At 34.6% G+C, this 23,410-nt stretch overlaps 1 protein-coding gene across 5 annotated transcripts; it reads left to right on the top strand.

Annotated features, from left to right (window-relative positions):
• Window positions 1-4,359: 4,359 nt before the first annotated feature.
• On the top strand, window positions 4,360-13,492 carry LOC113043549 (beta-hexosaminidase subunit alpha-like). Of its 5 annotated transcripts, none has more exons than XR_003275744.1 (14): window positions 4,362-4,757; window positions 7,017-7,124; window positions 7,386-7,451; window positions 7,552-7,598; window positions 7,698-7,808; window positions 8,303-8,404; window positions 8,736-8,868; window positions 9,019-9,199; window positions 9,307-9,393; window positions 10,329-10,401; window positions 10,510-10,684; window positions 11,537-11,711; window positions 11,985-12,075; window positions 12,155-12,197. XR_003275744.1 is itself a non-coding variant. In XM_026202999.1 (14 exons), the coding sequence occupies exons 1-14, from the start codon at window positions 4,496-4,498 to the stop codon at window positions 13,328-13,330; spliced, it is 1,608 nt and encodes a 535-aa protein (XP_026058784.1). In that variant the 5' UTR covers window positions 4,366-4,495; the 3' UTR covers window positions 13,331-13,492. The 5 variants fall into 5 exon arrangements, 2 of the variants coding, with proteins under 2 accessions (XP_026058785.1, XP_026058784.1); XM_026202999.1 differs by lacking the exon at window positions 10,510-10,684 and adding an exon at window positions 13,267-13,492 and having other exon boundaries at window positions 4,366-4,757; window positions 12,155-12,262; XR_003275745.1 differs by lacking the exon at window positions 12,155-12,197 and having other exon boundaries at window positions 4,360-4,757; window positions 11,537-11,770; window positions 11,985-12,073.
• The last annotated feature ends 9,918 nt before the right edge of the window (window positions 13,493-23,410 follow it).

The following is a 23,410-nucleotide window of genomic DNA, read 5'->3' as shown; positions in this document are numbered from 1 at the left end:
AAATTGTGATAATTTTTAATTAAGTGTAATTCATCTATCCACTTACAACTGTTTGTTAATACAAAAAATGTGCTTGTAAATAATCTATTTATTTAAAACCCCGAATTGTGTTCATTTTATTTCTTATAATTATTAGGTGTCATCATTTATAAAATATGCTAAATTAAGGATCTCAGCTGTCACATGCACACAAAAAAAACCCAAATCAGCATCTTTCTCAGAAAGTTAGTTATCAAACTCGCTCACTCAGCACTGAGTCACTGTGACTGATACTGATTTCTGTTCAGACAACATTTGCATGCTCACTGACCAAACTGAATCATGCATTGTTCATATGCCATCAACAGTGTTAATTTATTCTGAGATGAAAACAAATAGAAAGTGTTTGGCTGTGTCTTTACTCACCTGTAGGCCTATCAGGATTTAGCGTTTAATTCCAGAGCTGAGAAAATGTATTGAGCGTGCTGTCTCGCAGATTGCTTGTGGAAATCTGACAGGTGTCAGAGAGAGGCAAGAAGTTATAGAATCTGCAGTGACGACGCCCTTCATCACATTAAAGAAGATACATGTGTGTGCATTGCTGGATCCCTTTCTGGTTACCAAGCCCCTGAATTAAGAAGGTGTGTGTGATAATGTGTCAGATAGTTACAGCAGAGAGAAAGAGAGAGACACAATGGGCGAGTCTGCAGGTGGAGGTGTGATGCAGACGTCAGGAGGATCGCAGGGTGCGAGCAGGGCTGGACAAACCTACAACCCCCACAAATACTATTACGTGCACTGACCAGCCAGATTAATCTACGGACCCTAAAGCATTTGAAGGGTAGAGCGTCCTATAAAACAATATATGACTTTATACAACGTCAAACTAACCTTCGGCTGGTGAACTTTAATCTTTTTAGGCATGGTTTTGTTAAGTCAACATGCAAAGTTTCCCATTTTATTTGAATGTGTTATAGTGTAATCATTGCCATTAGTTAATTGGAGCACAGAGTGAAATATTTCAATTGAAATCGTCCACTGCTGTTATTTAAATCATGTTTGTCACAGCATCAGGAGCTCGGGTGGCATCCGCTGCAGATTACAGTAGATGGTAAGTCCTGAACTTACACGTGAGTCACTTTGAGAAAGAAAGTCACATATTTAATAGAGATTTCCTGAGGCCAGGGCATGGATTCGCTTTCAGTCGAAAGCAGAATCACTTGCCCTTCCCTATGAGAAAGCATTTTCAACGTACAGTACCACCTTAAACGTGGTGTGTGGCAACTCTTCTTTCTTCAGATACGAATAGACCAGAATGCCCTGTGAAATGTGCTGTAGATCCAGTATGCTAATATAAACTGCTGTCACAAATACAAAGCATAAAGACACTGTCTGAAAATCGTCAACTACTTATGTATGGCTGAACAAATTGACAATCTGCCATTATAAAAGAAGTAATTAGTTATGGTATACATGTCTTTGTACACTGGGGGAAAAAATGGCGTGGAAACCATTTTCACTCACAAACTGCTAAAAAATTTATGAACAATTACAAAGAAATGGCATGGCCTTGAAAAATCATTTCAATATCATTTACCTCAAAATTTATTTCATTTAAATTGATTTAGCTATTTGATTTTTTGTTTTGTTTTGATATTTGTTGCAGGTTTGTGTTTTTGATAGATTTTTTGTGAGATCATGTATTATTTTGTTGTTTTGCTTTTGTGTGTGTGTGTGTGTTTTTATGTTTGTTTTTTGTTTAGCATCGTTTTGTTTATCTTTTGTTTTTAGTTTATTTTTTCTTGTTAGGTTTTACATTTTTTGTTTCGTTTTTTTGTTTAGTTTTTATTTGTTGTTTTGTGTTGTGCTTTGCTTGTTTTTTGACTTATCTGTTTTTTTTACTTTTGTGTTTGGTCCTGTTTTTTTGTTGTTTTTTTATCATTTTGTGTGTTTTGTTTAAGGTTGTGTTCTGTTTAGCTTTTTTGTTTTACTAGTTTTTGTGTTGTATTTTTGTCAGTTTAGTTTTTTTTAAAGATTTTTTTTTATTTATTGTTTTTGTGTTTCTGGTTGTCTGTTTTGTTTTGCTTTTTTTTTTATGTTTTTGCGGATGATATTAGATAATCTTAATTTTTTTTTTTCAGGGATATGACTAATGCCATGATTAGTTTCTTCAGAACTATATTACAGAACAGTAACCACAGAATTCCTTCACCACCCTAGTTATGGCACATGATTATTGTGGTTACAAAAATTAATTCGACATTAGACAATTTAATGTGAACTCTCTTTGAAATTTTTGTGTTAAATAAATCAAGAACAATGCAAGCATTAAAAATAAAAATACATTTGAATAATAAATCAAAATAAATGCACATGGACTTTATGTGCAGTTATTATGATTACAATATGCACATGTGCAATTATGATTAACGTACACATTATTAATTGAAATGTCTGATAAAACACATTTCATTTTTCAGTTGTGACCAAGTATTATTTTTTACCGAATGCTTTGAGAAGAGATTGTATGGCAGTGTCTATCAAGACAAAACATTAAACTACTAGGCCAGAGATCCAGACCAAGATAACCGTTTTATGATCCTGAGTGATATGAGACATGTGGTTAACAAGGTGCAGTGAAGACAGAAACTGTAAAACAGTTTATAATGAGTAATTAAAAGGGAATATAGAATTAAGCTAAATTTTGCAACAATTATGAAAAGCAGTAGTTCAGAATGTAATAATTTGGAAATACTGGCAAGTCCAGTTGTGTCACCAACTCCAAGTCCAAACAACAAAAACACTGAGTGGACAAACGAAACTTCCTAATACTCACATAACCTCTTTTATTATTATTATTATTAATTAACAATAATGATGAACTCACACCTAGCCTGGGGCGTTTTATGTAGATTTAAGCTGTGATTAATTCTCAATAACTGTTTTTACAGTATGTTCTGAGTGTGTTTGTGTATTTACCAGAACTTAAAGCAGTTTGCGTGCTGTTTCCACGGGTTTCACTGGGTGTGGTTCTGTTAAAACGTCAACAAAACACAACAAATACAATGAAAGGACCTTGCAAAACCCATCACATAATAATAATAATAATTCTAAATGTTAAGGCAAAATCGTCATTAAAATACATATTTATCTTTAAACGATATTGATCAATTAATAAATTGCTTAAGCGTCAATAAGGTCTTGCCACTCCTCGTTGTGAAATTGAGTGCCATGGAAAATTATAAGCATGTTAATCACAGTGATGAAATCTTATTTGAGCATTTGTATGAGTCATATTTTGTCATTGTCACGTACAGTACAGCATTTGGCATTTCTACCAGTGACATTCAAAGAACTAAAAGAGGGAGTAGATGCTGATTGTGACATCAAATTCAAAGGTTACACACAGGGAGGGGTTTCCAGATTGGAAAGGGGGTGTGAGAGTGATTATACACATCTAACTGAGAAGCCTTGGTCAGCTCAAACAACTAGATACATTACTATCAGCTACAGAATAAAGAAAGTCTTGGGTTTTAAGAGGCTTCTTACCTGTAAAGCTTAAAACAAAGCTTTATTTTTCGTTTACACAGGTTGTGTCTGTTTAGGTTGGCCACATGGGCTTTGACTTCTACCCTGGATAATGCTTTATTATTATCCAGGGATGGTTGTTTAATAGCCATTACATAATGTTTGCTTTTGATCGAGGAACAATGGTGTTATGACTGATGGTAATTTAATCCACTTAAGTGTTTTGGGTTTTCAATGGTGGTTACTTGAAATCAGATGAAGTCGTTCAAGTGATCTTATTAGATGTACTGTCCTATCCTCGGTCACAATACAGGAAAACGTTTTAATACGGAGTCATTTAATGTTATTAGTCAAACGTTTAACCAAAATAATGATCGTTTAGGGTACCTTTCCCAACGTTACTGAAAAGTTGGTTTAAGTCTACTTATTTAATAATTTGTTTCGCTGTATAATAACGCCCTCTAGAGGCTTTTTCTGACTCTTAAATTTAGTTTTTAATTCATAACATATTTGATCAAAACAAAAATAAACACAGTGATAAATAACAATTATGTAAGTAGGCTAATATTATAATGTAACGCAGGTTGTTTCTTGTTTCCACTAATAATAATATTAATAACAATAACAACAATAATAATAATAATAATAATAATAATAATATATTGCATACGGGCGATAAAATAAAATATAAAACAATATTAGACTATTCACAATCCTTTCGCGTTTCACAGTTTCTTCAGATAAGGAATCGGAATCGGTAAATTAATCTCTTTAATTTACTTCCCCTTTGATGATCCTATGAAAACCATCCCGGAAATAGACCGTGTGACTCAAGCTGAGCCAATGAGAAGCCAGCTCTCCTCAGATCAGGTGAACAAAAACACTGTCCTGTCACATGACTCGTGTTTTGACAGTCTCAGCGCTTTTTAATGTTTTCTCGTTGTGTAGCTGCAGTTCGCTGTGAAACACGAGCGAGGTGTCCGGTAACATGTCCCGCTCGGTCTCGCAGTCTCGTCAGGTGCGGTGGTGTTTAATAGTGGCTGTGGTGGCTGTGTGGGTGCAGCAGGTGGATGGGGTCTGGCCGCTGCCGCAGCAGCTCCATCAGTCCCCGGACAGAGACCCTCTGAGTCCACGGCTCTTCTCCTTCACTTACGGGAGGGACTCGGCTGCGCAGACCGGATGCTCCGTCCTGGATGCCGCTTTCAAAAGATACTTCTCCATCATATTCCCTGACTTCACGACAGGATCAGGTCGGTTATGCCTGAGAATGAGTCAAACAGATACTTCCGTGTAGGAGGATGGATGTGTGTACTGTGTAACAAGTAAACAGGACGGCAACGTAAAACTTGTTTGACAATATAAAATGATAAAGTTTTTAAATAATATGTATTACTAATAAATGCAGTTTGTTAAAAACATCACCCAAAACAGTCGTTAAATGTCATTAAATTGGAGCTGTTACAGTATACTGATGCTGTTTGCAAATGTTAACTTTTTCATTTAAAAGTATAATGGAAAGCCAATACATTTTTTTAGACCAGTAAGTTTTTATATATTTCCTATAACGTTTTCTTTTTATTTATGTTATTTTATTTAGCTTGTAAGTCATCATTTATTTATTTTTTCGTGTTATAAGAGGAAAATAAAATGAATCTATAGATGTGTTTTTAAACTTTATTAAATGGAGAGTTTCTAGCGGGAACACAATACTTTGGAGAAATATCACAAATGTATCGCAAGAAAATGCAACATTTCAGTGATGGAAGGCAAAGTTTCTTGTAGGAATAAAATCATGTAGCAATAGAACACAAATGTTTAGCAAGAGAACGCAAAGTTTGTTGGGGGAACAATACTTTTGCTATAGAATGCAAATGTTTAGTGAGAGAACATGAAACTTTAGCAATAGAACAAAAGTTTAGCGAGAGTACGTAAAACTTTTGCTATAGAATGCAAATTTTTATTGAGAGAACATGAAACTTTAGCAATAGAACAAAAGTTTAGCGAGAGAACACAAAACTTTTGCTATAGAATGCAAATGTTTAGTGAGAGAACATGAAACTTTAGCAATAGAACAAAAGTTTAGCGAGAGAACACAAAACTTTAGCGATAGAACGCAAATGTTTCGCGAGAAAACGCGAAACTTTAGCGATAGAACACAAATGTTTAGTAAGAGAACGCAAAACTTTAGCAATAGAACGCAAATGTTTAGCAAGAGAACACAAATGTTTAGCGAGAGAACCCGAAACTTTAGCGATAGAACACAAATGTTTAGCGATAGAACACAAATGTTTAGCGAGAGAACCCAAACTTTAGCGATAGAACACAAATGTTTAGCGAGAGAACCCGAAACTTTAGCGATAAAACACAAATGTTTAGCGAAAGAACCCGAAACTTTAGCGATAGAACGCAAATGTTTAGCGAGAGAACCCGAAACTTTAGCGATAGAACGCAAATGTTTAGCGAGAGAACCCGAAACTTTAGCTATAGAACACAAATGTTTAGCAAGAGAACACAAAACTTTAGCGATAGAACGCAAATGTTTAGCAAGAGAACACAAAACTTTAGCGATAGAACGCAAATGTTTAGCAAGAGAACACAAAACTTTAGCGATAGAACGCAAATGTTTAGCAAGAGAACACAAAACTTTAGCGATAGAACACAAATGTTTAGCAAGAGAACACAAAACTTTAGCGATAGAACGCAAATGTTTAGCGAGAGAACACAAAACTTTAGCAATAGAACGCAAATGTTTAGCAAGAGAACAAAACTTTAGCGATAGAACGCAAATGTTTAGCAAGAGAACACAAAACTTTAGCGATAGAACGCAAATGTTTAGCGAGAGAACACAAAACTTTAGCAATAGAACGCAAATGTTTAGCGAGAAAGCACAAAACTTTAGCGATAGAACGCAAATGTTTAGCGAGAGAACACAAAACTTTAGCAATAGAACGCAAATGTTTAGCGAGAAAGCACAAAACTTTAGTGATAGAACACAAATGTTTAGCGAGAGAACGTGAAACTTTAGCGATAGAGTACAAATGATTAGCGACAGAACACGAAACATTTGCTATAAAACACAAATGTTTAGTGAGAGAACACAAAACTTTAGGGATAGAACACAAATATTTAGCAAGAAAACACAAAACTTTAGGGATAGAACGCAAATATTTAGCGAGAGAACCCAAAGTTTGTCGGGAAACACAATTCTTTAGCAATAGAATGCAAATATTTAGAGAGAGAATGCAAAACTTTAGTGATACACAGAGCTCAGGGGAACAAAATACTTCTTTGAGAGAAAATAATTTATTTATAAATGTATATTATTTATATATATGTATTTTTCAACCAGGAGAAAAATACAACAGGAAAAATTAAAAAAATGGCAAATACAGTAAAAGAAAATTTTCCTTGAAAATATTATGGCCGTCTTAATATCTCTTCATAATCAAATGAAACAAATTTGCACTACAAAACAATCTGTGTTGATATGTTAATGTTTATTGGAACAGAAAATGTGCTTCAGTACATGTGGTCGGAGCATTCACCCTTTGTCGTATCGGTGAGCGTCAAAACCAGAGGATGTGACGGCTACCCTGACGAAGATTCAGATGAGAGCTGTGAGTATCTCCTGATCATGCGATCTTAGTAACCCCTGGTGACCTTTGACCTTTTAATTGCTCCATTCATGTCACAGAAAGTCCACTAAGTTATAAGGCGTAATTACTGTACACTGTCCACATCCAGTAGGGGGAATCATTCCTGTTCTTCAGTGCCTTTTGAATCCAGTCATTTAAAATTTGTCATTTGTGGATGTATTTTGACATCTAATATGCTATAAGGTTTTCTAATGACGTTGTACTCCTGTACTGTTGTTGCAGATACACTGAGTGTGTCAGAGGGCCAGGCTGTTCTGAGATCAGTGTCTGTATGGGGCGCTTTGAGAGGTGTGACTTCACACTTATTGTCTCTTTTATTCTTTGCTCGAATTTAAACTACTAACCCTAATAGTTGTGTCTTTTTCAACCTATCAAACCTGAAAATCAGGCCTGGAGTCCTTCAGTCAGCTTGTGTACCAGGATGATTATGGCACTGTAAGTATTGTGTGAAAAGTATTTTGTCATGTGCTTGTGATAAATAATGCAGCAGTATGTTCATATACTCTGTTAAATTAACTCAATCTTTCCATGCAGTATTTTATCAACAAGACAGAGATTGTAGACTTCCCACGTTTTGCATTCAGAGGACTTTTACTGGACACTTCAAGGCATTATTTACCTCTCCATGCTATTCTGAAGACTCTGGTATGTATTTACTGTTCATTATAAATTATATAAATATGTATAGAATTGTATTAATTATAAATAAATATATATATATATATATATATATATATATATATATATATATATATATATATATATATATATATATATATATATATATATTTTTTTTTTTTTAATTGTAATAATTTTAAAGAAGTCTTGCATGCTCACCAAGGCTGCATTTAAAAATACAGTAATATTGTGAAATATTATTACAATTTAAACCTAACAGTTTTCTGTTTGAATATATTTAAAAATGTTTCTAGAAACCATTATGTTTTTTTTCTAGATTTCTTTTAATTAATAGAAAAAAAAAAGCATTTAGATTAAATGTGACTGTCCCTTTAATTTACTGTCACTTTTGATCAATTTAATGCATCATTGCTAAATAAAAGTATTAATAAAAAAATTTTTTTAATCTTACTGACCCAAAACCTTGAAATAAAATAAATGATTATTATTGTTTTTCAAAGGATGCAATGGCCTACAGTAAATTGAATGTCTTTCACTGGCACATTGTGGATGATCCTTCCTTCCCGTATCAGAGCCGCACTTTTCCTGACCTCAGTAATAAGGTAGAGATGCTGTAAAATCACCTCAAAAACAGCTACATTTCTAACTCCTTATTTTATACACAGCAATTTTGCTTCTATTCTTCTGAATGATTAACGTTATATGCGTGTGTTGTTTATATGAATTGTAGTTCCATTAAAGATGCTGTATATATATAAACGTTACACCCAAGGCAGCTTGTATTTTATTATAATTTTTATCAATATACTGTTATAGTATTTTTTTTATTTTTCAGATAAGCCTTTTTTTATATATATTTTTAGTTGTAATTTAATTTTGAATTTTTTTTTTCACTTTTTAATAATAACATGACAATTGTGTTTTTTCTTCTAGGGAGCTTTTCATCCGTTCACTCACATCTACACACCGTCAGACGTGATGAGGGTGATTGAGCATGCCAGAATGAGAGGCATTCGAGTCGTTCCTGAGTTTGACTCTCCTGGACACACTCAGTCATGGGGGAAAGGTACACACACACACGCACACACACACAGACACGCTGGTATTCTTATCATTATGGGTTCATTCTATAGATGTAATGGTTTTTATACTGTAAAACCCTAACCCTAACCCCCAGTAATGTTAAAGAATAATGACGTTTGTTTCTTGTTCTCAGGACAGCCAGGTCTCTTGACTCCCTGTTACAAGGGCAGTGTGCCGTCTGGTTCATTCGGACCTGTCGATCCAACAGTAGACACTACTTATAAGTTCATGGAAAGCCTCTTGAAAGAGGTGAAGTTTGTCTTTCCTGACTCTTATGTTCATTTAGGAGGGGATGAGGTCAGTTTTGCCTGCTGGTAAGCTTTTTTGACACTTGTTTTGAGGGCCTCATTTGAGCTCGACTGCATTAGCAAGAATGGTGGTGTTTTTATTTCTAAGACAGCAGTGTTATTCTCTCAAACAGGCAGTCGAATCCCAATGTGCGGAAGTTTATGGAAAAGATGGGTTTTGGGAAGGATTTTACTAAACTGGAATCATTCTATATGGAGAGGTGAGTGGAAATGTTAAAAAAAGCTAACTTCATATGTACAGAAATGTTTGGGGTCTGTAAGATTTTAATTGATTTTTTTGTACCTTTTAAAGAAAAGAATTCTTTTACACTCACAAAGGCTGCATAAACACTAATTTTGTGAAATATTATTAAAATTTTAAATAAAATAGTTTTCTATGTGAATATATGTTAAAAAGTCATTTATTTCTGTGATGTCAAACCTCAGTTTTCAGCATCATCACTCGCGACTTCAGTGACACATTAAGAAATTATTCTAATATGCAGATTTGATTCTCAAGAAACTGTGATGCATATTTACTTTCAGGCTTCTTTGAAAAATAAATAGTTAAAAAAAAAAAAAAAAAAAATGTGTATTTAAAACCGTTTACGTCTTTTTTAATGCATCCTTGATTCATTTCTTTAAAAATTAATACATTTTCTTAAATTCTAATTCTTTTAAATTTCTTTGAAAAATGATTCACATTTTAGCATAATTGGATAGTTTTTTTGACTGCTTTTCCTTCATGATACTTTCCAACTGATATATATATATATATATATATATATATATATATATATATATATATATATATATATATATATATATATATATATATATATATATATATATATATATATATATATATATAAATTAATTTATAAAGTTTGTTGTTTTTGTTTTTTTGTTTTAATAAATATAAGTTATTTACATTTTTTTTTTAAATAATTTACTTTTTTTTATTATTTGTATCTAAAATCTGTTTGAAACCGTCAAAATTCTGTTTTAATATGTGAAGAATCTAAATGTTTTGTCTTCTGATAATAACAATGGGGGGGGGATGTTTACTGTTTTTCTGCATAAACATAAGAACTGGCACATTCATGAACACAGTGTTTCTGGTTTTCCACTATATGTCTCTCTTTATGTTCTTCAGTATAATGAACATGACCGCCGCTCTCAACAAAACCTCCATTGTTTGGCAGGACGTGTTTGACTACCATGAGCGAGTGAGTAAAAACAGTGAGTCTGCTTTACCACACAGTCACACTGCTTGCATTTAAATGTCAAAAAGAGCCGTGTGTGATTGTAACGGGAATGAGACGCTTCTCTTCTAGCCCAGATCTAAGTACGTGGTGGAGGTCTGGAAGCAGGGCTGCTACCTGTGCAAGATGCGCCGGGTGACTAAGGCAGGGTTAAAGGTCATCCTGGCGGCCCCTTTCTACCTCGACCTGCCGATACCCACTCACAGCTGGGCCCGTTACTACAACGTGCGGCCCTTAGCATTCAGGGGTCAGAGCATAAGTGCAAAACACTAACAAACACTAGAGACTGCAGTGCTGTGTGTCAGTGTAGTGCTGATCTCTCTTAAATATTCGTTCCGTCCCGTGTGAAAGTGTGTTGTGCTGTGAGAATCAAACAAACGTGCATCGATAAGCATGACTTAAATAAATATTTACATAAATATTTATTTATGTTTGTATTGTTTTTTTTTATTAGCTTTTTTAAAATATTTCGATTTAGCGTTATAATTATAATAATAATTTTTTTTTGTTAGAGTTTTAGTACTTTAACTTTACACTATATAAAAACAAAACAAAAAATAAATAAATAGAAACTAATTTAGAATATTAAGGAAAACTATAATAGTATCTCTATTCTAAAATAACACTTCAACAAAGTAACTAATACAGTGGGGAATGAAATGCGAAATGCCTCAGAATGCAGCATGAAACCCTGTTGTCGCGATCATTGCACTTTGTAACCAGAAGGTGTCGATCAAGAGCCGACTTTTTATAGTGTGAGGTAAAACACTGTCATCAGATGGCACGTTAGACATAAGTAGGTTCTATCAGAAGATATGAAGCAAAACCAATCAATGCAAGTTATTTAAAAGTCAGAACTGTGGGCTAGCAGTTAACGCATTGAGCTCTGGTGCTCTTTTGGCATTTTTGAGTTTGAATCTAGCTTGCAACATTTTTAAAATCTTCCTTCTTTAATTTTTCTGGTCCTCCCTTCAAAATATGCCCAGTAAAACCCTCAAAGCATTGCATTAATGCAGATAAGTAAAGCAGAACTGGTTGGGAAATCCCTAGAGGCCAATAATGCGTGGAAAGTGTCACCCAGTGTTTGCTGCTGTCTCAGATTCCACAGGATACTGTTCTGGAGATCTGGAAGGGTGCAAAATACCAGGCCGAACTGAGCAGGATGACCCAGGCCGGGCACAGGGTCCTGCTCTCTGCGCCCTGGTACATCAACCACATCAGCTACGGCCAGGACTGGCGTGACTCCTACGCAGTGCGGCCGCAGAATTTCTCCGGTGTGTGGAGCAGCATGCTATGCTGGGTTCAGACGCTCTCCAGCGCTTGCACTTGATGTGTAATATTTCAATATTCAATATAAAATATCAGTCCTTAAAAGCAAACAGGCGATAAATGAGAACTCATGATGCCTTCAGGTATTTTAAATAATGATTCATTTCTCACCGAATCAACCACTGCTTGATGTTGTTTGTAGTGCAGTGCCGGTGTGTTTTTTCAGCGCACGTCTGTTGTGCTTGTTTAAATATGTGCCGTTTCTTTCTATGATTTAGGCACAGATGAGCAGAAGAAGTTGGTGATTGGTGGAGAAGTTGCCATGTGGGGTGAATATGTGGACGCCACCAATCTGAGCCCACGCCTGTGGTATGACTAGAAGAGCAGTCCAGATCAGAATGAGTTATTGCACTGTTGTAGATCTTTATGGTTTTGTGTGTTTGTGAAGGCCGAGAGCCTGTGCTGCAGCGGAGAGGTTGTGGAGCAATGAAGAAAAAACCCTGAACGCCGATCTGGCCTTCCCACGTCTGAAGGAGTTTCGCTGTGAACTTGTAAGGTATTGGAAATGTGTTTGTTTAATATTCTTTATCAACTTCTGATCTCTTCCAAGTACAGTGTGCATACAAAACTAAACATTTATTGTTTGATATAATCATTTTATTATGAACCTGTGATACATTTTCAGGATTCTTTTGATGCACTTTTTTTGATCTACTTCAAATGTTGACCATTGTATATATATATATATATATATATATATATATATATATATATATATATATATATATATATATCTGCACACAAACATATTAGAGCCCGACCGATATATCGGTTTGCCGATTTTATCGGCCGATACGAGCCTGCATGTATGTGCTCCTTTGTTTGCTACTGGTGACCTGGATGAAATGCTTTAAAGCATTTCTATGGAAATTAGGAAAACCATTGAAACTTTCAACGCCCATATCTCCGTAACGGTGCGGCAAATTGGGGGAGTCCCTTCAGCTCGAGGAACCCTCTCGACTGCTGAATCGAGTGTACGTCTAAATGCCCTCTTTCGAATGAGACCACCTCCACGGCAATAGCCCCCGGGGTTCAGGAATTAGGGGTGGTTAAATTTGCAGTCTTAATGATCCCGGGGGATACCGATGCACGCAGGGTGGTGTTCGAGAGGGCTCCTCAAGCTGAAGGGATCCCCCAAATTTGGTGGAAATCCATAGTGACACCAGCCAACACTTTCATTTCAGTAAGGAGGTCTAGTTCAGGCAGCAGCATTCAAGCATTGTCTTATTCAATTGTAAGTGCCCTGTCAAGTGAACTTCACATGAAATTCTGCCATACACATGAACGGGAAGGTGTCCAAATTTTGACTGTTACTGTACTATAATATACACAAAGAATATTTGTGGATATCTATATATTTTTACTCCCTATTATCGTATCCCCCCCCACCAAAAAAAAACACATCGGTTGGGCTCTAAATATAAATATATTCTTAATTAGAATAATTTAGTTTTAGTTCAATTGTTTTTTTAGATAACTTTACTGTTTGTGTTGCTGCAGGCGGGGTATTCTGGCGGAGCCTCTGTTTGTTGGCCATTGCAGACATGAGTATGATGGCCTGTAAGTTCTCTGATCAGCCACTAAATCTGAAGAGCGATGTGTTTGGGCACTGAGACACTGCTTCGGAATTTGCTCAATACTGTATATTTTGATCAGTTTATTATTTATCATGTAAACTGACTTTAACAACAAAAAAAATGATTTTTTAATAAAGATCTATTCAACAATTATTTAGTTGTGTATTAACTTACAAATATTTTTCTAATAATAATATATTTAAAAATTATTGTTAATATATAATCATAATAATAACAATAATAATACATTTATCCCTAAATGCAATGGTGCTAAATAATCACACTTAAAAATGTATGAATAACAAATTATAGGATATAAAAAAAAGCTGTTATCGAAGGGGCATATGTAAAATGCACAACTCGTTCAGTAAGTTCATCATTTCATTAACAAAGGTTAGGTTTGGTCCTGATTTCCCACATTTAGAAAGTAAGATGTAAACTAGGGTGACCAAACGTGCCTAGAGAGCAGACGGCTTCTTGTGCTTTTGAACATCGGTCGAACCGATCGGTCTGCTCAGTGCTGCTTCAAGTCCAACACTAATATGTACACGTATTTGCATCTCTTTGACCGTTCTCTGTAGATCCCACCTTCACACACAGCATGATTGGTCAATTACGTTCAATGTCTGCATGTTATTGGTCAAACGATCATTACCTTCATTAAGTATGAAAAAAGGTAACCAAAGCCAAAACCTGGATATTTTAGGCAACATAGAATTCCTGGCCAGGACGTGTCCTGGGAAAATGGCACGTTTGGTCACCTTATGTAAACGGCTGATGTGAAGTATCTACACATTTAATAAAATCTCCTGGCACTACGACACAGATCCCGTCTCACAGCCGCTCAGCAGCAGATCCTATTAACTGATGGGGTTAATATAATTATATATTATATAAAAGTTTATATTATATGTATATCATAGTTATATTATATGACATTATTAAAATATTAAAGAATTTCAGGAAATTAAATTAACATCTAAAAATATTTAAAGATATAATGTTATTTAAAAATGTAAAATGAAATGAGAAAATTGCTATTTATATTTTCTATAAAGACAACATCCACATATGTAGCAACCTATTTATTTATTACAGCAGTAGTTATTACTTTGGGTTAATTTTTTGTTTTCTCAGTTTATAACAGCTTGATCCTTTTTGGCGATTCAGCAACAAGTTGCACGTAATGAATAATCCTCCCGATCCCTTGCTCAGCACTAACATGCTCTTTTAACTTAAGTCCTCCTAATGTTTAAGTTACTTGCCAAAATGAGATTCCAAGCCTTTGATATTTACTTAGACAATTGATTTTCTCATTGACTGGATTATGCTGCTGCTAACAGATGGCAGGGATTGGCTAATCCCAGAAGGCAGCTGTGCCGCCCCTTTTCCATTGGCCCTTCTCTGTCCCCCTAAATCCACACGACCAGACTGCCCCTGATACCTTTACTTTATTACGGATGTGGGTCTATAATAACCTGGAGTGACCTGGAACCATTTGAGGAGTCAGAAATTAGATATATTTATTTAGATTTAAAAATGTAATTATATAATGATATACTATCTGTACAATATCATTATATGCTTAATATTTGTACTCATGAAAATTACTAAAGTAGTCAAACCTGTTCAGTAGATGTGGGTGTCCCAATACTTTTGGCAAATAGTGTATTTTATTGGCAATATAGGGTATATATCCATCTCCATCCAACCATCCATCATCTCCATCCATCCCCTTCAATCTCCATCCATCCATCTCCATCCATCATCTCCATCCATCCATCTATCCATCTCCATCCATCCCCATCCATCCCCTTCAATCTCCATCCATCCATCATCTCCATACATCCCCATCCATCCCCTTCAATCTCCATCCATCCATGTACCATCTCCATCCATACATCCATCATCTCCTTCCATCCCCATCCATCCCCTTCAATCTCCATCCATCCATCATCTCCATACATCCCCATCCATCCCCTTCAATCTCCATCCATCCATCTATGTACCATCTCCATCCATACATCTATCAACTCCATCCATCCCCTTCAATCTCCATCCATCCATGTACCATCTCCATCCATACATCTATCATCTCCATCCATTCCCATCCATCCCTTTCAATCTCCATCCATCCATCATCTCCATCCATCTCCTTCAATCTCCATGCATCCATCTATCCATCTCCATCCATACATCCATCATCTCCATCCATCCCCTTCAATCTCCATCCATACATCCATCATCTCCATCCATCCCCTTCAATCTCCATCTATCCATCTCCATCCATACATCCATCATCTCCATCCATCCCCATCCATCCCCTTCAATCTCCATCCATCCATCTATCCATCTCCATCCATACATCCATCATCTCCTTCCATCCCCATCCATCCCCTTCAATCTCCATCCATCCATCCATCTATCTATCTACCATCTCCATCCATACATCTATCATCTCCATCCATCCCCATCCATCCCTTTCAATCTCTTTCCATCCATCATCTCCAACCATCTCTTTCAATCTCCATGCATCCATCTATCCATCTCCATCCATAAATCCATCATCTCCATCCATCCCCTTCAATCTCCATCCATCCATCTATCCATCTCCATCCATACATACATCATCTCCATCCATCCCCTTCAATCTCCATCCATCAATCTACCCATCTCCATCCATACATCCATCATCTCCATCCATCCCCATCCATCCCCTTCAATCTCCATCCATCCATCTATCCATCTCTATCCATACATCCATCATCTCCTTCCATCCCCATCCATCCCCTTCAATCTCCATCCATCTCCATCCATCTACATCCATCCCCATCTATCCTCCATCCATCCATATCCATCCATCCATCCATCATGTTACCAATATCAACACTGACTGAAACATTCTTTTAGAATACACTTATTCACAATCATTACAAATAAAAAGATAAATTATGTGTAATAATATGAAATATGTAATACATTAATGTATTAACATTACATGCAATTCTTGTTGTTTTTTATTTTATTTTTTGCCTTGACATGTTTTGTGAGGTTCATGCATGACTTACAGTTTTGTTTATTACAGTAAAACATTCTCATAAACATATCTTGTATATTGATGATAAAATATCATCCTACAGAACTGAATATTATGTACGTCTTGTCAGCAAAAGACTGTCTGCTATCGCTATTGTACTAAAGCAAAGAGATTTCCCGCCAAATCGTCCTCACTTGGCAAGCGACCTGCAGTTTCTCTGTTGGTTAATGAATATTCGGAAATCTAGTTAATAATCTTATTAATTAATTAGTGCTAAAGCAAGGCGTGTTGCTTTGTGCCAGTTTTCATAACAGCTCGCAGCATATGTCCATCAATGTGTTTAATCCCAAACAGAAAGATTAATCTCGATGAGTCACCGATTTATAAATCTCTGGCTTTCTTCCACCATGCCAGGCATTAGGGCCTCTTCTGAATATGATAAATGGCCCTAATTACATTTCAGAGCCTATTAGTTACTAATTTCCTGATTATAAACTATTATTGGCAACTGTATGCCATAAGCCGTAATGTAAGAAGGACAGCTGCATTGCTTCACTCTCTAACTGTACTAAAACTCATGCATAAGTACATAAATCATATAGAACGATTTTTCTGAACTCAAATAGAGTAGGTGGCTGTTCTGGTTTATATACAGATATAAAAGTATGTTAGATGTCTTTTGTTTCATAAGCTCGTATACAGAAGGATCTGTTTGCATTTGTTTTGTTAGAGACTCGCATCCGTATCGTCGAGCGGTAATCCCGTTGCTTTGCTCAGTGATCTGTGTGTTGTTTATCAAGGCAATGTCTTCAGAAAGCTGCTGTAAACTGAGAGCTGTGCACATGATTTCACAGGAGCCATAGCAGGTCCAGGTTTCAGTCATTAAGACATGATTTGATTGGTTGATTGATTTAAAGAAATTAAGGCAAATGTACCTTGTTTTTATAATGATTTATTTTGTTTAATTTTACTTATTTTTTATATTTATGCAGTTTAATTATTTTAATAGAATTTTTAAGCAAATCATCTGCCATTTTCATTAACGTAATGCCCAAAAATTCTAACAATCGCTTTGCTATTAATATAATAATTTATATTATTTAAATATGTAATACTGAAATTACAAATATTATATTAATTTACGGAAATTAATTTATTATGCCTTCAATGTGTTACAGTAATGTAAACATTTTAATACAGTAAAACATATGCATATTTAGTCTAAGAATCAAATTAGAGTCAATATGTTATTATTAAGAGTCACAAAAACTACATTTATTGATGGATGGATAAATAAAAACTGTAAATGTTTTTTGTTTTTGAGTAAATTATCTTAATTTCCATGATAAATAAATACGATTTTATTGGAATTAGATTAATTAGCATGAAAGTAAATAACCATTTTTGGGGAAATTCGCTTAATTGCCATTAACGAATGCATAAGGTAATGAAAACTTTGGGGCAAATGAGCTTATTTGCAATGAATGAGTGAATGAAGGTGGCTTTAATTTCTTTATTAAATGTAGATATTTTTGTTTTGGTGAAATGTGATCTTGTTCTGTGAGGTTCTCAGAAATATTAATCAGAAAAGGGTGAAAAGTAAAGAAAATAAATATTGTTTTGAATGTGGGGTTCAAGCAGTGTGAGTGTACTGCAGTGAAATCCTAATCAGACGTGAATGATGCCGGTAAATATACACACTAATGTCTGTGATGCAGTCGCCGTGTTTCATCAGGCACATGTTGTTGCACGCTGTAAAAGTTAGCCGCACTCTTTGACAAGAGCTGACATTCAGAGAGATTATAAGCAAAGCGTCTTATGTGATGCACGGAGATGTGAACTTCTGTCGATATAGCTTCAAGGACGTTCAGATCAGCTGCAGAAAACACGCGGACTCCTCTACTGCACAGGTGCCTCTCACTCTGCTGTATATTCCCATACACATAATAAAAAATATTGTGTCTTTTATATCTGCATTTTTATTATAGTTATGACATAATATGTATAATAACTTTTTGTTGGGATTTGCAGGATGCATCATACATTTCTTTTGAGTATCATTTTCTATGAGTGTGACGTAAATACCTTGGTACAAGAATAGGATAATCAATCATGGTATATCAAAGGACCATGGTAATGCATCAAATGCTTTTAAAATATGATATAAGGTTTTATTACACATGGTTCCAGAACAGTGTTGTATTTTTAATAATTAATTATTTGAATTTATTTATTTTATTTCTCTGTATGACATGTCTTTATTGATTTTATGCTTCACCAACCAATAGTCACTTGTCATGTATTTTGGGTGTTTTCTACAATATTTTACAATATTTTTACATTAATAATCAAACATATTTACACTGTATTATTATATTATATTATATTATATTATATTATATTATATTGCTTTTTTTATTAATTTATCTGTATTTATTTAAATACTTTTGGGATTTTCATTATTATTATTTTTTATTCATCAACTTTTTAATACGGTGTCTATCTATCTATCTATCTATCTATCTATCTATCTATCTATCTATCTATCTATCTATCTATCTATCTATCTATCTATCTATCTATCTATCTATCTATCATAAGAATATTTAAAAATGTTCAGGTAATCGGTTCTTGTGTAAATACGACCCGTCTCTATTGATGTTGTGCTTTCTTCGGCTCGTGCTGGCCGGTAATGCGCGGTGATCCGTCGAGCGCTGAGCGCTGCTGCAGCAGCATCTGTTCACTGTCAGAGATCTGGGTCACGAGCGCTCTGTGACACGCGCGGAGCGATCACTGCTCACTGCACGCCGCTCTCGCGCCAGAACTCTCCGTGAGCCGAGCACTGTTCTCATCCAGCGGCACGATCAGTGACGGTTTTCATTACCCTAAGCCATCGTTTTGTTTAGATAGTTTGCAACTACCAAACTTTCAAAATGCACAAAATGCAAGAAAATAAATCAATATATATATATATATATATATAATTTTTTTCATATAGGTGTGCATAATGTATCGTGAAATGCATAATATAAATATAATACAAAACACTCTAGTGACATTGTAAAAATAATAATAATAGTAATAATTTTCCACTATTTACTGCAATATCTTTCCATGAAGGTATGCATAATGCCTTGTAAAATGTACCATATTAATATTATATAAAACACCAAATCGTACATATCTGATAAAAACAAGCAAGCAAACAAAACACTATTTTTTAAATGTATCATATACATATAATATCTAATATATAAATATATAATTCTCCTTAATTCTCCAAACTCACTGTACATTATACTTAAGAAGTTAACCTTTTTTTCTTTCTTTTTTTTTTGTTTTCTATTAATATTACAATTTCTACAGTTCATTTGTACAGTGTAGGTAAAGTTAAAACCAAAAATGTTTCTTCATAAATATATTTCCCCATTGTTAGGTATATGGTCTAACCCAGCTGTAAATTTTTTACATAAAACGTTTAACCCCAAAGTTGGTTTAGTCCATACTTGACCCAAAGTTCACACCTCAGCATTTTTAGAGTGTACCTCACAGCACTAAAAACAAAAGACATTTCAAAATATGTTCACTTCCCTATTTCCTCAGTTGTTGGGCTAATGCTTTAAGTCACAGTTGCCACAGACGTATGTGTAATGTGTTGTGCTGCAGCTCATGATCTGGTCAGACGAGAGACGTTCAGCGTACGGTTATGTAACAGCTGCAGAGTTACACTGTCAGCACTGAACAGATCAGACTCTAAACACATTAAATGAGCCTCATGACCACTCCACTATCTTAGCAATCATCTAAATGTCTGATATCTAATCTAATCTAAGTTATAGATTTACGGGGAGTTGTCATTTTATTTGAGTTATTTTATCATTTCATATTATTTTATTTGTAGTAATTATTAGTATAATTTTCATATTTTATGTTATTTCATATTAGTTTTAATTGTTTATATTATTAAACTGATTGTTGTTGTTATGGCTAACTAGTTTCCAATACAGAAGTATCAAACTAAAATTAAATTAAATTAAATAAAAACATCATCATCATCTGGCCAAAATATATGCTGTTTATGTGAATGTTTATATATATATATATATATATATATATATGATAAAAAGTAAATAAAAATAAATACATTTTAATAGATTGTTTACACCTGTTATTTATTTTACAATTTTATTTTAAAATAAAAACAATTTAATGTTTAATAAAATAATAAAAATGTTATTGAATTATTAGTAATTTTAGGATATTATAATTTTTTATTTTATATGCTATACATTTTATTTTTTTTAAATAGTTTTATATTTTGGGTTATGACTAACTAGAAAAAAAGAAAATAAGAAAAATACATAAAGGAAGGATTGTTTGTTTGTTTGATTGTTTTTTTTTTTTTTTGTTGTTGTTGTTTGTTTAATCACCATTATGCCCATATGGGTTGTATTGATACAGAACCTGAGCACTAACGATGTTTATGAAATACCATTTGAACACTCTTAACCAGCATCCTAATAAACTGAACTTAGAGGGTTACTGATAAACCTTATCAGTCATAGTGTATAATATTCCTGCTATTTTTAGGCCAGTCTAATCTCTTTGTTTTATGGTAATATCTGCTCTGCTCATCTAAGCAAGTCTTGTCCTAAAAAGCCACTAGGAACATTATACGTTATTGCCACCTGCTAGTTACATAAACGCAGCTAATGCCGGCTGTGAAGCACACACTCGCTCAGGTGTGTCACTCACACATGACATCCGCAGGAATGTGTCATGAGCCCAGCTTTCCTTCTGGAAGCTCACAGTCACATGTTGTGACACTCCTGTTTTCAGCGCTCGCTCTCTCAGGCAACACGCTGTCTGAAAACAAACAACAAGACACAATGAAGTGAGTGCTTAGGTCGGGTAAACACTGCCATTCAAGATCAACACGGCAAAGTCGCTTTTGTTTGCTGTCTTGTTTACCAAATCACTTGTCATATGAAGGCCTGCAGTATTTATATTTTATTTATTTATTCATTAATTCGTTCATTCATTCATTTATTGGTTGCACTTTATTTTACAGTATGTGTACTAACATGTACTTATAGTGTACTTACAGTGTATTTATCTAAGAAAGTTCTGGTAACACAAGGTAACTACATGGGATAGGGGTAGGTTCAGGGTTAGTTACATAGTTATTGTAATTACTATAATAAGTACATAGTATGTACATGAGGAACAGGACTGTAAAATAAAGTGCTACCCATTTATTAATTTAATATAATTTTATTTTATTTTCCAAAATGTTTTTCCTATGTAGTAGGGTCTCATATGTTTTAATTCATAAATTATTTTATTTATTGTTTGTTTTAGTTTAGTTTAGTTTTTTTTCAGTCAGTTGTCTTTTGTAGGGTTGTGAATAGTTTTTTGTTTGTTTGTTTTGCTTTGTTTTAATAAATTTTCCCGAGCACTTGTCCTATGTAGGGTCATGGATGTTTTGTTTTGTTTTGTTTTTTTCTGTTTTTTTTTTTTTTGTTTGTTTTGTTTTGTTTTGGTTTAGTTTAGTCTTCTGTAGGGTCACGGAAGTTTGTTTAGTTCTGTTTTGTTTTCCAAAATGACTTTATTTATTATTTGCTTGTTAATTTTATTGTTTGTTCATTTTATTATTGATTTTAGTTTTATTTTGTATTTATTGCTATTCGTTTGTATGTTTGTTTTATTTTAACTATTTTATTTTTAAAATCTGTCTCTTTCTATTTTTTTATAAAGCACTTTATTCTTTTTTCTTCTTTATTAATGTATATCAGTGCATCTTATGCAGTGATTTTGCTCACTTCCACTATTTATGAATAATTAGAATTTGTCAAGCATTTATACCTTTGTAAAGTAAAGATGAGGAACCAGTGGAGAAAAAAAAATGGAATCACTTAATTTAATTTAGACAAAAAAAAAATGTTTGGTTTCAGTTTTCTATTTTATGTCAGTAAATAGCAGGGAAACACCCAGATTAAATGTTTGTATATTTAAAAATATAATAAAAAAAAGAATTCTACATTCTAAATGCTGTATTGTGAAAACAGTCACTCTTAACAAAAACAGAATACACTACATCCACACAACACTGTTCTGTTAATATTACCTTCAGTAACAAATACAATCTCTTCTTTAAGAAATCAAAATGTTATTACAAACTATTCAAACTCCTTTGCACGTAAAAACAGCACTGTCTAGTAAACATGCTGGACTTTGGCAACACTCTCCCAGGACCCACACCTGCCCAACACACTCCAGCACACACCTAACTTATGCCACATATGCCAATATGCAAACCACAAATACACAGGCATTCTTGTTCACACAGGTCTGCGTTTCAAGATCTTCATGCAACAGAACTACATTCCAGTCTCCAATTCATAGTTCAAACGGCTCCGTCTGCTCCTCGAGGGGCCGTAATCTTTTTACACACTCGTTTGGGTCAACAGAGAGACCTCTGTCAGAAGGACTGAGACACCAGCCGAGCATTAAGGAGGATTCTTGGTTCACAGAGATCATCTCCTCATCAGACGGCATGCTGTCTGCCCATCATTCATCGCTTGAGTTTAACCAAACCAATTAGAGAAGAGTTCGCATCAGCCGACTCAAGATATTGATTTGTTTTCAGTCAAAACAAAGCGTTTTGCATTTAAATCATCACTTTATGGTGATTTACGACGAGCGATCAATGAAAGAAACAGGAGAAACGTGTTTAAGATGGCATGTGTTGCTGTCTGGCTTCTGTGTGTGACCTTGCACTGCTTAAGACTTTAATAAGATAGATACACAAATCAAAAGAAAAAAAAGCAAATCACTGACTTCAGCCCTCTAATTACCAGTAAATCACACTGGGGTCAGTAATTAGGCAGAGCTGGATCCAGAGAGCAGCCACCATATGGCACCGGATCCGAGGCGTTGTCGGGCCCCGCGCGGCTCCCACAGACTCACAAGCGGCTAATTGTTTTCTTCCCCTGCTCCCCCTCTTTTCATTCGAGGTCTTTGTTATCTT

The sequence above is a fragment of the Carassius auratus genome, chromosome 25 (genome assembly GCF_003368295.1).
Source record: "Carassius auratus strain Wakin chromosome 25, ASM336829v1, whole genome shotgun sequence".
Lineage (NCBI taxonomy): Eukaryota > Metazoa > Chordata > Actinopteri > Cypriniformes > Cyprinidae > Carassius > Carassius auratus.
The sequence above is the reverse complement of the archived record's forward strand: the minus strand, read 5'-3'. Positions and strand labels throughout refer to the sequence as shown.